The sequence below is a fragment of the Populus alba genome, chromosome 11, assembly GCF_005239225.2.
Source record: "Populus alba chromosome 11, ASM523922v2, whole genome shotgun sequence".
Lineage (NCBI taxonomy): Eukaryota > Viridiplantae > Streptophyta > Magnoliopsida > Malpighiales > Salicaceae > Populus > Populus alba.
The window spans coordinates 19,895,682-19,911,682 of NC_133294.1; the positions used below are offsets into that span (position 1 = coordinate 19,895,682).

At 38.6% G+C, this 16,001-nt stretch overlaps 2 protein-coding genes across 4 annotated transcripts; both read right to left on the reverse strand.

Moving 5' to 3' along the window:
• Positions 1–454: 454 nt before the first annotated feature.
• On the reverse strand, positions 455–2,616 carry LOC118031538 (protein DETOXIFICATION 48). Its single transcript, XM_035035975.2, has 2 exons — positions 2,335–2,616; positions 455–2,194 (listed from the first exon to the last, which is right to left on the reverse strand). The coding sequence occupies exons 1-2, from the start codon at positions 2,476–2,478 to the stop codon at positions 671–673; spliced, it is 1,668 nt and encodes a 555-aa protein (XP_034891866.1). The 5' UTR covers positions 2,479–2,616; the 3' UTR covers positions 455–670.
• Positions 2,617–4,813: 2,197 nt separating this feature from the next.
• LOC118031539 (sucrose transport protein SUC4) lies at positions 4,814–15,932 on the reverse strand. 3 transcript variants are annotated; one of them, XR_004684545.2, is made up of 7 exons: positions 15,031–15,930; positions 12,118–12,863; positions 11,535–11,598; positions 11,400–11,443; positions 6,351–6,510; positions 5,331–5,423; positions 4,814–4,866 (listed from the first exon to the last, which is right to left on the reverse strand). XR_004684545.2 is itself a non-coding variant. In XM_073412693.1 (5 exons), the coding sequence occupies exons 1-5, from the start codon at positions 15,548–15,550 to the stop codon at positions 6,352–6,354; spliced, it is 1,533 nt and encodes a 510-aa protein (XP_073268794.1). In that variant the 5' UTR covers positions 15,551–15,931; the 3' UTR covers positions 6,350–6,351. The 3 variants fall into 3 exon arrangements, 2 of the variants coding, with proteins under 2 accessions (XP_073268794.1, XP_034891868.1); XM_073412693.1 differs by lacking the exons at positions 4,814–4,866; positions 5,331–5,423 and having other exon boundaries at positions 6,350–6,510; positions 15,031–15,931; XM_035035977.2 differs by lacking the exons at positions 4,814–4,866; positions 5,331–5,423; positions 6,351–6,510 and adding an exon at positions 6,525–8,350 and having other exon boundaries at positions 15,031–15,932.
• Positions 15,933–16,001: the final 69 nt, after the last annotated feature.

The window sequence follows — 16,001 nt, forward strand, 5'->3', positions numbered from 1 at the left end:
AGGATGGTGAGATTCGAACTCGTGACCGCTTGGTCATCAAGGCTCTGATACCAAATCAAAGAACCATCTCAACCCAATAACTTAAGCTATTAGATAAGGTCCTTGGATATGATTTATATTATTCTCTAACATTCTACATAAAAACTTGAATTAAGATATATATATATATATATATATATATATAGAGAGAGAGAGAGAGAGAGAGAGAGAGAGAGAGAGTGTGCGTGCTTTGGACAAAACTTAGAGGGTATTACGCTAATTTTTCCATTTTAGGCAGCCTAGGTTGTTACCTTATATGGAAGGCAACAGCGAGAAAGTTAAGCAAGATCCTCTCTCTCTCTCTCTCTCTCTCATCCACGCTTCAAAAACAACCGACAGATTAAACCTTTCCCCCCCCCCCTCTCTCTTTCCATCTCTCCTTTTCCTCTCAACTTGACAATGTGGAGAGCTTAAATAATTTCAAAGTATGTAGTAGTCTACTCTACCATGTTATTAATAATACATCATGGAGAAGAAAAAAGAAAAATAGAAAAAGGAGATGAAAGATAAGAAAAGAAAGTTGGTTCTACAGTACAAGTGGGAAATCAATGGGAAGTCTAATAAATAAAATTCACATTATCAGCTTCTGAAGAGCGGGGCAAAAATGAGGAATTCAAGTGTAGAAGTCTAATTAATGCACGGTTTGTGTTGTGGATATCAGTGGGTCTGTTTCAAGTGAAGCTGACTTCACAAGATCGTCATTAATGCACAATATGTCTTCAAGATTAGCCTTGTTACTGTTAGCTTCCTTAGTGGTCATAACCTCTGGCTTGGACGATGATACTGGTAATATTGGGGTAGTGCACGCTCCAGATGTTTGTGTGAGCAATCTTGCTCTGTCTACTTGAACCGTCCAGTCTGTTGTGCATAGAGCATAGAGCATCAACAAGGCACAAGAAGCTTGAGCTGCAAGCAATCCGAGCCAGAGTCCTGCAAACCCCATTTTAGCCACGAACCCCAGAAACATTGCAACTGGCATTCCCACCAAGTAAAACGAACCTAAATTGATATTTGCTCCAATGGTAGGCCTAGCACTCCCTCTTAAAACCCCACAACCAGTTGTCTGGGGGCAATTTCCAAGCTCGCAAAGCCCAGCAATTGGCAATGCTATTGATGTGAGCTCTAGGATTTCAGCATCGTTAGTGAAAAATCTGCCCCAATGATGCCTCATCAATGTTGTGAAAAGCATGGCCATAAGGCCCAAAGCGACCGCACATACCAGGGAAACAATCATGGAAACGCGGGCTTTTGCAGGGCGGTTGGCCCCTAGCTCATTTCCAACTCTTGTCGAGACTCCAAGGCTTAGAGATGATGGAAAAACATAGACTAACGACGTTGTCTGGATAAGAATTCCCATTGAAGCTACTGTCGCTTTTGGGTTAATGAGTAGTCCGCAAAGCATTATCATGAACTCATACCACCACCACTCAAGGCAAACAGAAACACAAGTGGGCACAGCAAGGGCTAGCAAAGATGACCATCCTCTAAGGCAATCCATGCTCGGAGAAACCCATGAATCTTTATATACACCAGAGAAGTAAATGAAAGAAGCGAGTGAGAGAAAGAGATTGAGATTGGTCCAAACCATGGCTATCGCCACCCCTGCAATTCCCATTTTGAAATGGACAACAAGAAGGAAATTCAAAGGGACATGGAGAAGAACAGAGATGGCTGAACAATAAGTTATCGGTAATGTAATGCTTTGCGTCCTGAGATAGATTCTTAGCGGGTGAAGAAGTGAAAGAAGGAAGAGATCAGGAATGGAAAAAAGAATGAAAGTATGGGCCACTGAAGATATTTCTTTGTCTTGACCACACCATAAAAGGATGCTCTTCATGTTTAGCCACATGAAGGATATTGGAACAGAGGTGGAGAGGAGGAGGAGAACAGTTCTTTGAAGAGTCAAGCCAAGTATCTTCCAGTGTTTTGCTCCATAAGCTTGTCCACAGATGGGTTCCATTCCCATAGCTAAACCAGAGAGCACAGAGTAGCCAGTGATGTTGGCGAAACCTATAGAGAGTGAGCCACCAGCAAGTTCAAGCTCCCCAAGATAGCCAAGAAAAAGCATGGAGATCATCGCTCTTGAATACAGAACAAGACCAGTCATTGCTGTTGGGCCAGATATCTTCGCTATTTCTTTGATTTCTTGCAAGGCCTGAAATTATGCAAACAAAAACAAAAAGGAAATGAGAAATGATGTGTGCTGTTGTCTTGTTTCTTGACAGGCCATCGGTACATCTTTGCTTATATGTTCATGTAGTTAGATAGCAAATGAAAACAGGTTATTATTGTTACCTCAGAAGGAGTTGGCCATCCATGTAACTGTTCTTCCTGATCATCATCGGTGTAAGGATCCATAGTTTTGTTTGGTTTATTACTGAACTGAGGTTTCTTGGTACAGAGAAATGAGGATGGTTTAGCTGGGGTTGGATTGCACATATTTCTCTGACAAAAAAAGAAAAAACCTCAAGAGCAAATGTTAATGAGCAAGCAAGCAAGCTCGGCTTGGGGGGGGGGGGGTGCCCTACAACTTCGCAAGTCCTGCAGGCTTCGTTGTTTGCTTTGTGGGGGTTTGAATATGAATACTGCTTGCAAGAATTGTGGCTCTATATATACTCGAGGGGCTTGGGTCCTACTGTTTGCTGGGAAGGAACGTGTCAACATTTTGAAGAGAAATTGCTGTTAAAAAGCGTTACTGGATTCTTGAGTGCTAGTGGGGGCCGACTCTTTACTCTTTTAAAGCCTCTCTCTCACGGCACAGTTGAGGTTTAAATAAAATAAAATTCCGCTTTCGAGGATTGGGGGAAGCAAACAGCTCTGGCTTAGGAGGTCTTATCGTGATTAAGATGGTCAAATGGGTGGTGATTGGTGGATTAATTTGTTTTTAACCGCCACAACCCGTTTGTCCATGGATGTTTGCTTGCAAAGTGATAATGGGGGGCTACCTTTTGTTATGGTGGACTTTGTTTTTGCTGATCGGACCTTTTTGCTTTAAGCGGATAATATTCTTTTTAAACCCTTCATCCATTTAGTGTTTTTTATTCTTACAAGAAAGGGATAATAAAGGACTTTATCTTGCGTGCCAAGTGGACGGGGTGCTGGATGGAGGAGCAAAGACGCCTATTTTCTGAAGTGACGGGGGCATAATGGTATATTTCTCCTGTGGGCAGAGAAATGCTTGCATGTTCTAAGGCATCCATCGATGGCATGATCCAGTCGTTGCAGTTTGCACACCCCATGTGGTTAAATTCACTAAGACTATGATCTTTGTTGTCTGCAAACACTTGAACATGAAAACGTCGCTTGGCTATTTTGCCCAAGTGGGGAGGTGACACGCTCTGTCTCAGGCCCCATCTTTTCTGGATTTCTCTCTTCTAACTCGTTCATTTGGGCTCATGAGTTGAGATCGGTGGAGGAGGGAAAGCGTTGTGGGGAGGTATAATAAAATAATACCAACTTGTGGTGGGAGTTTCGCTCTTCGGAAAGTGCGAAAGAGATGGGCTGAGATCTGTGTCGAAACAGATTCTGAAGAGATCCTAATCCTCCCAGGGGCGTTCTAATCTATTCCTAAACAGACGGTCAATCTCTGTATACCAAGAGATTTATAGAGATCCTAACTCCACAAAATCAAATTTCCAAGAGATCTGTAGAGATCCTCCTAACTCCACAAAATCACGTAACTTTCGAGTTGTCTTAAGGAGTGAGGGATCGTCCTTGCACCGTCCAGGTAACAGCGTTGGGTGATCGAGGACATCGCCGAAATTGAGAGAGAGGCACTGGGCTTGAGACACCAGCCATGCGATGGAATTAAGGGACAAAAGCAAGCCATGCTTGTGGAGCTAACTCGGGTTTTAACCGATGAACAAAGAGGCGGGTTTTGGGAGGGGCTTCCGAGGGATTAAAAATGTCAAATCCAGTGGATATAACAGTTTGCTCTTTCTTTAACAAATATAATTTGTTTTCTTTTAAAAAGGTTATCTTCTTCACGAGATGTGGAGGTGGATAATGTGTCATAAATGGGACCACGAGATTAATGGAGATGACAGTAGATGGCTGTATGGAGAACCGGCAGATGGAAGAAAGGGAACATTTGAGAGACAATTACGTGCTCCAATTGCAACCATTTAATTTGTATCCCTTTTCCCACAACAGAAACGAGACTGTCTCTCTGTAGGAGAGAGCCTTGGCTGTGTCTGTGAGGCAACAGAAGCAGCAGCCCTACCATCATCACCCTCCCAAACAAATTGAGTTCAACTTTTTTTGCCTTTTCCAGAGACTGGCCTGCTTCAAGAATCAGTTTCCCTCGGTTTCCCTGCATAAGATATTAGTTCTCTGAAATCCATACCCACCCATGTCAGATTCCATGTGTCTCCAGCTCAATAAATTGCTGTAGATGAGAGCAACATGTCATAAGATTGTACCAGTGGACAAAAATTAGTGTGTGATAATATGAACGAAAACCTATTTAGAATCCTAAAGTGGGGTTTTAAAAAAATGTTCCCCACCCCCGCTCCCATCGGATTGTGAACATACAAATTGACATTATTTAGGATCACATGGCGATGCCAACGCCTTTCACATTTATCATTTTACACCAAGTTGTTGTCATAGTGGGAATTCAAACAGAATTTTCTTGGGATAATAATAGTAATAGTAATAAAAAAAGAAAAACCAAATACAACGCCAAATGCAAGTTTCAATGTGGAGGAAAAGGATATGCAACAGCGACACGACCTTCCAGGATTTGACATTTAATAAAGATTATACTCCTCTAGAAACTCGAACAAATTCACAGATTCCATCCTCCTCACCCTGCCTCTTTCTTTCCTGAAAAAAGGTTGATGCTTAATTTCAGAATTAGTCACTGGTAGGAGATACCAAGAAATCTCTGCCTCTAATCACCATGTCAGCATGCTAATCTGTTCTTAGCTGGATGCGATTTGTGTTGATTAACAAAAACCACACATGTCAACATGAAAATCAGTTTATATCCGGATGCCATTTTTGTATGCATTGCTGATCTTTGCACAGGTAGGCTACACTGTCCCCCATGATGTGTTACATTCCCAGCACTTTTTTCTCAAAGCGCCCGCCTAGATTTTTTTAACATGCACATGCACGCATTCTAGTGTCTGAAGCACAGGTCAAGTATTTCCAAAACTATTCTGATGTATTTCAGAGCAAATAAGTCCAATGATGATATAGTAATACTACTGCCATGCAAACTTTTCCAAGTCTTCTGCCATGTCTTCATTTAATAGTTAACAGTAATTAGCTCAAACAATTTTTACCTGAGGCAGGTCTTTTAAATGATTCCCAGGCCTTATGAGAAAGCATTGTATGGAGGCATTGAAAGCAAAACAGGCTTTCATAGATACTGATAACTGCAATAAACACAAGAATTTATTCCAAGGTTCAGACACAACCAATGACAAGAAATACTTAATTATTATCACAAGTAGATCGTCCATAAAAATCAAAGAAGCATTTCAAAAAATCAGAGCATAAGAGACATGTCCCCATCAGGGTTTCAATCAGCACAACTCACATACTAACACCAAGCACAACTTTCACATGGAAAACTCAGGCACAAAATGCATGCGATTGGAATACATCATGCTAGGACCACCAAAAGCCAATCAGTAACCTTTGGAAAATGAATATTTTTCCATCACGAATAAATCCCAATCAGCAGCAACTTATCTTGGTTGGTGAGGGAGTGGTATTGGGAGCAGTCCAGGGTTTTGCTTTCTTTCCCATGGAAAAAGGAGAACTTTTTTTCATTTGGAGAAATTCTTCCCCAAATTTAGATGGCTTGTCTCACCCATCATTCACTAACAGCTATAATATATGTTTCCCTACTTGTGAGTTGCAATTTCGTGTTGTGAGTTGCCATTTCGTGTGACCATTGCTTTACATATGCATGTCTTCCACTGTTCCTAATACATGTTGAATGTATTGCAAACAGACACGCCTATCCACCGAGTCTTTTACATTTTTTAAGTAGAAGAGATCTGTAGTTGGCTAGGAAAAATTCTTAAAAACTACCCAACAATTCAAATCCTCCATGAAATTTCCTGTTTCAAAGAAACTCGGACTCGCAATATGCATATTGAGAGCACCTTCTCTCAGATCCACCTCATGGACTATGCTGACAACTGATCAGATGAAATTGCCACAAAAAAAAGGCCTTTAAATTGCATTATGGGAAAGCAATATGTTACAGAGGAAACTGGTAAACAACAAATTTTTGCTGCCCGTTAACATTTTGAGTTTTATCAACATCCAAAAAATAGGCGAAAAAAGAATACCTCATGAGAAGACCATGGGCTTTTGAACTCCTGATCGACGAATACCCAAGATGGCTATAATTCCAGCAGCAAAGGCAGCAAGTGCTCCAATAGCAATAGCTGGGGAGTTTCCACCACCAAATATTTGATCCCATGGTCCACTTCCGACAGAAACCACCACCTGTTTTTGACATCAGATTTTAACAAATAAATGACAACATAAGAAAATCCTAACATGATGTTTTCCTGCAAAAAAATTTTATCACATAAATCGTAGGGAATTCACTATGTAAAGGCATAAGAAATCATTGGAAGTACAATCTGCTGGAAAAAAGGATGTGTACTGCACAAGTACTCGCATTAACTGAAAGCATCTATCCGTCACCTGGAAATTTTCTTTGCAATTTTTCACACATTGCATCAGCATAAACATATAATCTAGAATTCCGCCTGGCATGGATTGAACCAGCTTTTGATTTATTTTATCTAGTTTGCTAAATTTACAGATGACAAAGGCAATATTGCACCAGTTCATGCCAGGCCACGTATCTATCTATCATAATCATGGTGACAAACTAGTTTACAACATTGCCAATTCTCCAATGGGATAGAACTGACATGTGAATAATAAAATGCAAAAGAGAGAGATTTTCACATCTTCTCAAAAGTTTCAGCAAGAAATTGCCAATTATGATTTAAGGTGCCCACCATTCAGGAGAGCTTTCCATATTTGACAGAGGACACCACTTCTTCTTTTAAGAGAACCAAAAGTACACAAGGTTCTTAATTGCAACAGATAATTGATTCAGAAAGGATAATGTTGCTTCACAAGGGCAGAACTTATTTCATCAGACCGAAAAATACAAGAGTTAAGCGGGTCAGAACACTTTTTGACAATAATTTTACGCAACATACAAATTATCTGAGTAGAAACTCACTTTTTGGCGGAGAAGTGGAGTATCAATATTTTCATTTTTGTGATATAAATTAACTATGCATTAATGTAAAAACAGTATTTTTTTTTAATTATAAGGTGCATAAAGAGTTAACATATATTAGTTATATATAGTTGTCAATTGGTTAGCTGATTGTTAACCTAACTTTTACCTCTTAGATTTTAACTCATTTAATTGTATAGTTGACTTACCTAAATGATTGATATGTATCTTGTATAAATACCACTTAATGATATGGATAAAAATAATTCAGTCTAATTCCATTTTTCAATTTCGCACCAGGGTTTTAGGCTAACCTAACTTGATTTCTTGACAAGATTTAATGACACTAGACAACTTTTAATGACACTTCATCCTGTTTTTTCTTACAACCACTTCAATCAACCCTAGTCTTCTATGTTTGATGAGCAATCAACTATGTCCAACAGTGACAGTTTTTGTAGATTCAGAAATCAAGATATTATTGCATTCTTCTCAGATCCATATTAACTGGATGGTACAAATTATCATGATTGGTCTAAAATTCTGGAAATGCATATTGTTGATGGGATGAAGGATTATATTATGGGAGGAAAGGTTGCACCCGTTGAAAATGATCCATATTATGATGAATGGGAAAAACAGGATGTTCTAGTTGAGCCATGGCTTATCAACTTTAGGACTCCTAATCTTATGTCACACTTTGTTAGAGGAGTTATCTTGATGCATCCAACTCTTCCCAGGTTTATAAACTAATAAAGAAAACCTTTCAATTACTTCAGGGTGGCAGACCCTCACTAAATACCATAATGAACTGAATTCCATTTTTTATGAAACTTCACTATCGAATGCCTAATCATAAAGTTGCTAAGACAATGTGGAGAAACAGAGAAAAAAGATGATTGAGGATTGAGTTTACATGTTTGTTGCAGGTCTTGATCACAATTTGGATCAAGTCAGCAGTTGTGTCCTAGCTACCTCTCCTTTACCCAGTTTGGAAGAAGCACACTCCGTAGTTTGTCGAGATGTGCAAAGATTGGTTATCATGAGAACTAAAGATCATATTGAGGCTTCGGCCCTTGCCATCTAGAACAATAGTTACCATTCAGTCCCTCCTTATTCATCACATAGCACCAAACACATAATAGATACTTGCTGGAAGATAGAAGCATGGTAATCCATTGTGGTTTAAGCTTAAGCAAGCTAAGAGAAAAAACAGGAAGTCCTCCCATATTGTTATTGACACATCTCAATCTTTTGCTTCCCATGTATCACAAGTCTTCTTGAAGAGGTAATTCTAGATTAGCTCTTGTTGACACAATTGAAAACAAAAAATAACAAAGTTTGTTATAAGACAAAACCTCCAAAGACTAAGAATACCGTAGCTATAGGGAAACACCCAAAATATTTATTTTTTATTCATCCAAGTCTACTTGTCAAAAGGCTAACACAACCTTTTCTATCGAGATTTTTGAAAATCCTAACAATTTTAAATGTGAAAAATAAAATAGAAAAATTATTACCTTTAAATAGAAAAACCTAATAATATTGAATAGGAAAAAAATAAAATTCTTAAATTGATTAAGAAAAAACAAAATTAACCTAGGAAAGTATTTATTTTTCCAAAAATCTCAACGTCATTAATTCTTTTGCTAATAACATATGGATTATTGACTTAGGAGCTATTGATCACATGACTAGCAATTCTTCCTTATTTGATTCACTAATGTCTTTGTATGTCAAATCTATTCAGGTTGCTAATGGGGCTCCTATGCTAATTATTGAAGCCGAGAATGCCTCACTATCACCCACACTCTCCATATCTTTTGCTTTACTTGCTCCTACTCTTTTTAATAATCTTCTCTATATTAGCTATATTGCCAAACATCTTAACTATTTTGTAATATTTTATTCTACCCATTATGTGTTTCAGGACAATCTCACAAAGAGATTGATTAGCATTGGTAAGGAGAGAGGATGTCTTTACTACTTGGAGGAAGCTAGAGCAAGTTCAACCAAAGTCTTCAAGTAGAGAAGATGTCAAGGAAAAAAAATTCTATTATGACATTGTTGGTTGGGTCATCCTTCATTTGCCTATTTAGAATATTTCTTTCCTAAGTTATTTTGTGATATTTTGTTTCTAGCTTACGATGTGAGCAATGCGTTTATGCTAAAATCATCTTGTTCCTATTCAATGAAAGTTCAAATCCTTTTAAATGACATTTATACTTGATGTTTTGAGTCCTTTTTCTACCCTTTCTGCTTTAGGTCTGAAATACTTTATTTTTTTATGATGATTTCACTAGGATAATCTTGGTATATTTACTATAAAATCTAAGACTGATATTATCCATGTTATTCCTTAATTTTACAAAATGATTCACACAATTTCATAGGTCTTTCATTCTGACAATGGTCGTGAGTTTGTGAATCAATCCCATGTTGATTTCTTCAAAGCTCATGACATACTCCACCAAACATGTGCCTACACACCACAATAAAACGGCATAGCAGAATGCAAGAACCAATATCTCCTAGAAGTAGACCTGTCATTATGTTTTATTATGCACGTTTCTAACCATTCCTAGGCTAATGTTGTCATGACTATTGTCTTCCTTATTAATAGGATGTCTGCCAGTATTATTGACAATCAAACCCTTTTCAGGATGTTATTAAGGTTTCACTTTATTCCTTCTACTCTCGATCTTTTTCCTAAGACTTTTGGTTCTGCGAATTATGACCATATTCACTCTCTTCGTAGGGATAAGCTTGATCCTCATGCCCTTCGATAGTTACACTAATTCCCAAAAAAGATACAAGTGTTTTCACCCCCTAAAGATAAATACTATATATCCATGGATGTTTGGTATGTGAAAAAAAGTGTTATCTTTCCAAGGATGTGTCCTTTGTCCCTCTTTTAGGGATGATTCGTAATAAGGCAGGACATTTATGATTGGCAAAAAAGAGATTGTGGAATTCAGGCAAGAGGGAGGATTTAGCTGCTTTGGTTGAGGAGATATCTTTGATACTGTAAAAGAAGAAGTATCCAAATATGAAGAGGGTAGGGATGAAAGGCCCACTTAGCTGTTCCAAAAGGGTCATAGAAGGAGGAACAAGAATGTAATTGTGAAGCCTCCACCTCCTTTTGATTCCAGTACTTCTCTTAATGATTTCAGGTAAGCCAAGATTCATTGTATTCCAAAAGGTATACTTGTAAAGCATGAAAGTTGAAAAAGGCACTGTATGGACTGAAACAATCGTCAAGCTTTTGATTTGGCTAGTTGAGTCAATCAATGAATAAGTACGGTTTTAAGCAAGCTTTGTTAGATCATACAATGTTCTATAAAATGAAAGGTGATAGTAATTTATTGGGATATCTCAAGCACTTAGCTAAAATTGTGTTTCAATACAAGGATTTGGGAGTTAGTTTGGATTTATATTTCCTTCATCACATTGTTAGATGTAGGTTAAACAGCACATGGTAATTCAGATTTGCTACTAATAGAAGCCAGAGAGAATGCATTTGCAGGGCTGCTGCCATATTTACCAAACTGCCACATTCTAAGATCTATAACTAACAACGTAGCTGAAGTCAAGGGTATTTCATGAAGTCACCTTTCACTCCATTTTTAATATTGGACTTAACCTGATTATCATGTGTATAAATTACTGAACTCTGGTCGAAACAAGAGGCAAATTATAAAATAAAACAAAAATTTGAGGAATCATTAGTCAGAAGGCAGAAGGAGACTCTGCATGGTTCTAAGTATCACTGGGGTCTGACAAGTACATGGAAATCGCAGCAGCAGGACCTATTATTATATGAGGAACATACTCCAGCAGGAAGAACTTAGTTTATGTCTTTAGAAGATTATATGTAGTTTGTGTCTTCAGGTGAAAGTAACTAAAGGTGATTTAATTTCTTTCTAATTAGTTGTTATTGGTGTATTTTGACTGCCATCAAAAGGCATGACAGTGAACAAGTCAGCATCACATTCAGGGTCGGAAACAAAATTTACAGATTATTTTCTTCAACAGTGTTTTTTTTTTAAAGAAGAAAAACTTTCTTTACTATTTGTCCTATTTTCAGCAGGCAGGAAGACAAGAGACTAAATAAGTGAGAGGAAAGAGAAACCTGTGGAAGCACAATTGCCAGATTAAGAACACCCATTGACAACCCTGTAAGAACCAATTATCGATTGAAGTGATTACTTAGCCATATCACCGAAACATAATTTTGTAAATACAGGCACAAAGGAGTAGTGCCCACCTTGTCCAAGTCCCAAGGATTCAATACGTGAGGAAACCATAGCATATGGAACACTGTAAGTGATCTGCAATCAAATATAATGACATCAGTTTTCTTCTGGAATAAGCCACAGAATAATACTACGATCAGGAAGCAAGCACAGCAAACAAATCTATATTTCCTTATCAATAGAGTACGGTCAAGTCCCAGCACATTGGCCCTATTCTGGCATAAAACTTCAATAAATGTAAATGTAAACAGTAATTCTCAATTCCCTTCTTTTCTTTTGTTCCTTCTCTTTTATGACTCCCATCATAATAGTAAAAACATTAATAATAAAAGGACTATCATCATAAATCACATGTTTCAGGTGTCATATAAGAAGAAAGTTCGTACTTTAGCCTTTCAACCTAAAAAATCAACAACTTGATATCAACTACATGGAGGGAGTGACCCTCAGCAAGCAGAGCCCACAACATACAGAGGACGCAGAACCCGTAGAAAAATGCTATTGTTTACTTGATTCTTGACTGCTGACAAAACATTTGACTAGAATATTTAGCAGAAAATCTAAAGATCCTTTAGTAGGAGTTTTGCAACTTACCGCCAATGGCATGCCAAGCACTGCAAAAATCACTAGTGCAATTACTACAATGCTATCTGGCGGTAGACTATGTCCCATGTAGCCAATATGGCTTGCCACATAGGAGAGTACAAGCATTGAAAGAAAGCAGAGAGCCATTAAGATGTTCGAAAGGCCCCATAAGAAACCTGCTCCCCACTTGCTGCAGAGCTTCTCCATGAGCACAGATGTCACTCCAAGAATTACTGAATTGAACATCAGACCAAATGCACCCATTCTGACTCCAGTGTTATAATTCTGTCCTTCATTTGGCTTGCCACCATAAATTTCTCGACCCATCCAGTCAGTGTCGAAGAGCAGAAATGGAAACCAACCAATCCAATTCAGAGCAGTAACAAGCAATATTATCCATACAGTTGATGGGAAACATCTAAAAGTCCCAAATAGCTCCCAGATGAAAGCCTCTTGTTCAGAGTTTGAATGGCCTGGCGTTTCCTCATCAGCGAGCATAGATCTGGCAGGTAAATCTAGAGGTGATTCTTGAGCTGCTGCGATGCTTATGCAGGCAGTAATTGCCATGAAAACAACATCGAGATAAAAGGCAGACTTGAGATTCGCACAGTCAATATTGCATGCAGAAGTAACAGTAAAAGGAAAAACCTTGTACCACCCATTATATGATCCAGTGGCAAAACCAAGAATATTACCAACAGCCATGAAAAGTGAGAAATAAGCATTTGCGACTCTAGTTCTTCGATGATCTTTTCCTACAATGCCAAATCACCAACAGACAAAAATCAAATTGCTGCGTATTTTTCCTTGTTTGATCTTTTTATACATAGCATGTACAAGCATATGGATCTTGTGCTTTGCCAGAAGAAAGAAGCATGACGCATGCACGTAGTCATTTTATCTATAGGACATCTCTTTTCTTAGGGAAAACATATAGATGATTGCCCATATCCTTGCTAGGTTTTCAGTTGAGAACCACAAAAATAACACCAGCAATTCGGAACTCTCTCCGCTCCTTATGGTTGAAGGTATTTTTGTTTAATTAAATAAATAGTAGTGTTTTGAGCCTCAGAGAAAAATAGCAGAAGGATTAAACACTGCTGCAACCCAGTATATAGATCCCTCTGCCTTACACGATCATGGCATTAAACCTTTTTTTGACTATTATTGTCAGAGATACATGCCAAACACAGCACAATTCATAAAGGCTTTGTTCCAGGTAGTATCCAAGAATTAACCACATTATGACCTCAAGTCCAATTCACATAGCTAAAGAACTTCTCCTTGGGACAAACACATTGAATAAATAAATAAAAATTGACAGGTTTAGGAACAATAGACAAACTTCAAATACCAAAGATTCAGCGATGCATGCCATTACAAATACCCAGTATCCATATGAATGAACTTTGGGTAAAACATAAGAACAGTGAACACATGAGCAGTTAAGAATCATTTCTTATAAAAAGGCTGTGCAAGGTACTTGGCATTACAACAAGGAAATTTGACAGTCAGTAGAGAAGTGAGGAGGTTCATTTAATCAGTTTGATCCAGTACTTAATCAGTTCCTGCTTCACAAAACAGTCCCGGCAATACCATAAGAAAGCACTGGTGTTAAATATTGATTATGACCCACTTTACATTGCATCATTAGAGTAGATATATTTCGATTCACTGAGAAGAAACAAGCCACTGACAAGAAACAGGCCATTCTCCCTGTTAAGAGTACATCAATGAGATTCTGTTCCTTTCGGGAAGCTTTAATAGCTAAGGTAAGCTTGAAGCTTCGGCTCCCCATGTTCCAAAATAGAAGATAGCAAATTGATCAAACAGGCACACATGTGAAGTATATCTTTCAAAGCTACAAATGAGCTGGATTGAAAATGCTCATTCACCACCCATTTCTTCCACAATCTTCCCATGTGCGTCGTACAGCATTTGTTCACAAATCCCAAATTCCAGAAAATGACTTCAAAATGCAAAATGAACACTTGTTACTGTTGTTAATCTCGAAGAAGATTTAAGTATGAAAGCTCCTCTGCCTGAGCCACGTCCAATATGACTTTCAAATTGTAAATTCATTTCATTTGAAATTCCATACTAATTACGGAAACCTAGTATTTAACGAATTATAATCAAGAAAATAGTTTTTTAATCAGAATGATATTCGACTGTCCAATTTCCCCGGTCGACATGGAGAAAGCGAACATTTTATAAACTGCTTTTAGTTGCCCCCATCTCCATATCTATTTAAATGCAAGGAAAAATAAAGAAGAAGAAGAAGAAGAAGAAGACGACGACGACAAGACAGAAACAAAGAAGCAAACTCAGATCACACAACATGGAGTACGCGGATCCCACCTAGAATTGATACATCTTTAATCATGCTATTGGACGATCAACACAATCAACCATACATACTAGGCCAAACCCACATTGGTCAATACCCACCACAACAGAGACTCCAATTGCTCACCAACCAGTCCGGCCCCACCAACCGATCTGACCCCACCAAAAATTCTAAACGCCGTGTAGCAAACCGAAATCATGTGCCATGGACATTATCGTCCGTAAAATGATCAAAAGTGGTTCCGTTTAGCACTCGTCAGACAACAACGGAATCTTAAAAAGATAAAGCAGCATCAATAATGAAAACTTAAATAATTAAAAATCATCAAAAACCCCTCTAATGATTAATCATTTAAAAAATAAATAAAAATAAGATGCCAAACGTAAGTCCGATAGGACACCTCACACCACCACATAAAAAGTTAAAAGGAAAAGGAAAACGAAAACGAAAAGGAATCGTAGCAAAATCATATTCTCAATTAGGGTTTTGATTTCATTTCAACTAAATTAATCTAATTCGCATAAAATCAAATCAAAGCAATGAACAGCTTTAAAATGAATTATAATAGTTACCAGTAAGATCAGCGAGAAGAGCACGACAAGGACCCTGGGTCATATTATTAGCAACATCGAGAATCCAAAACCCAAACACAAAAGCGCCAATTGCTCTTGGTCTAACACCTCCTCTATCGCCTAACCACCACCCAATGTCAGCGGAATGACCGATAATCAAAACCGATATCGCAATCAAAAGCGAACCCGCAAAAATAAACGGCCTCCGCCTTCCAAACCGGCTGGTGCACCGATCGCTCATGACGCCAACAAGAGGTTGCACAAACAATCCCGATAATGGGCCGCACAACCAGATTATACTGGCCCATTTGTGAGGGATTCCTAGCTCCTGCACGTAGGGTGTTAAGAGAGAGAGCTGTAACGCCCAGCCGAATTGTATCCCACCAGCGATTGATGTCACGCGGAGGAGTTGGCGTAACGGAACCCTGCTTGATTGTTGTTGATGGTGTCGAGTTGATGGGGGTCGGTTGGTTTGTCGAGACCTGCTGACTCGATGTGGCTCTGGGTTAGCGACTGACATGGTGGCTGTTTATTTTGTAGAGATGGTAAGCGGACGCAATACCGCGCGCTCGAGCCCGCTCTTATGCGTTTTGTGTTTGGTTTTGTTTTCCCCTCTCTTCTCTCCAGAACTGTATTTTTAGCTCCTGTAAGGTTGATTGAAGAGGCGAAAGGGAGAGTGGAAAATGGCGGTTTCTGTTGATAGATATAATTACGAAACTACCCTTATCGGTGTTGAGCACCTTACGTGTGGAACGGATCAGGATAGAAGCGGGTAATTGGGGGAGGGTATATTTCAGTAAATCATGGCTTAAGACGAGGGTAAGTAGTTGATATATGGTTATATTTGAACGAGGATTTTGGAGAGAGTGTGGTCGGGCGGGTTTGAAATAACTGGAATTACCGTATAAATAAATAAAAGATACAGCTAAAATGGGGTTATAGTTTTTGGTAGAAAGCGCTTTTGGTGCGAA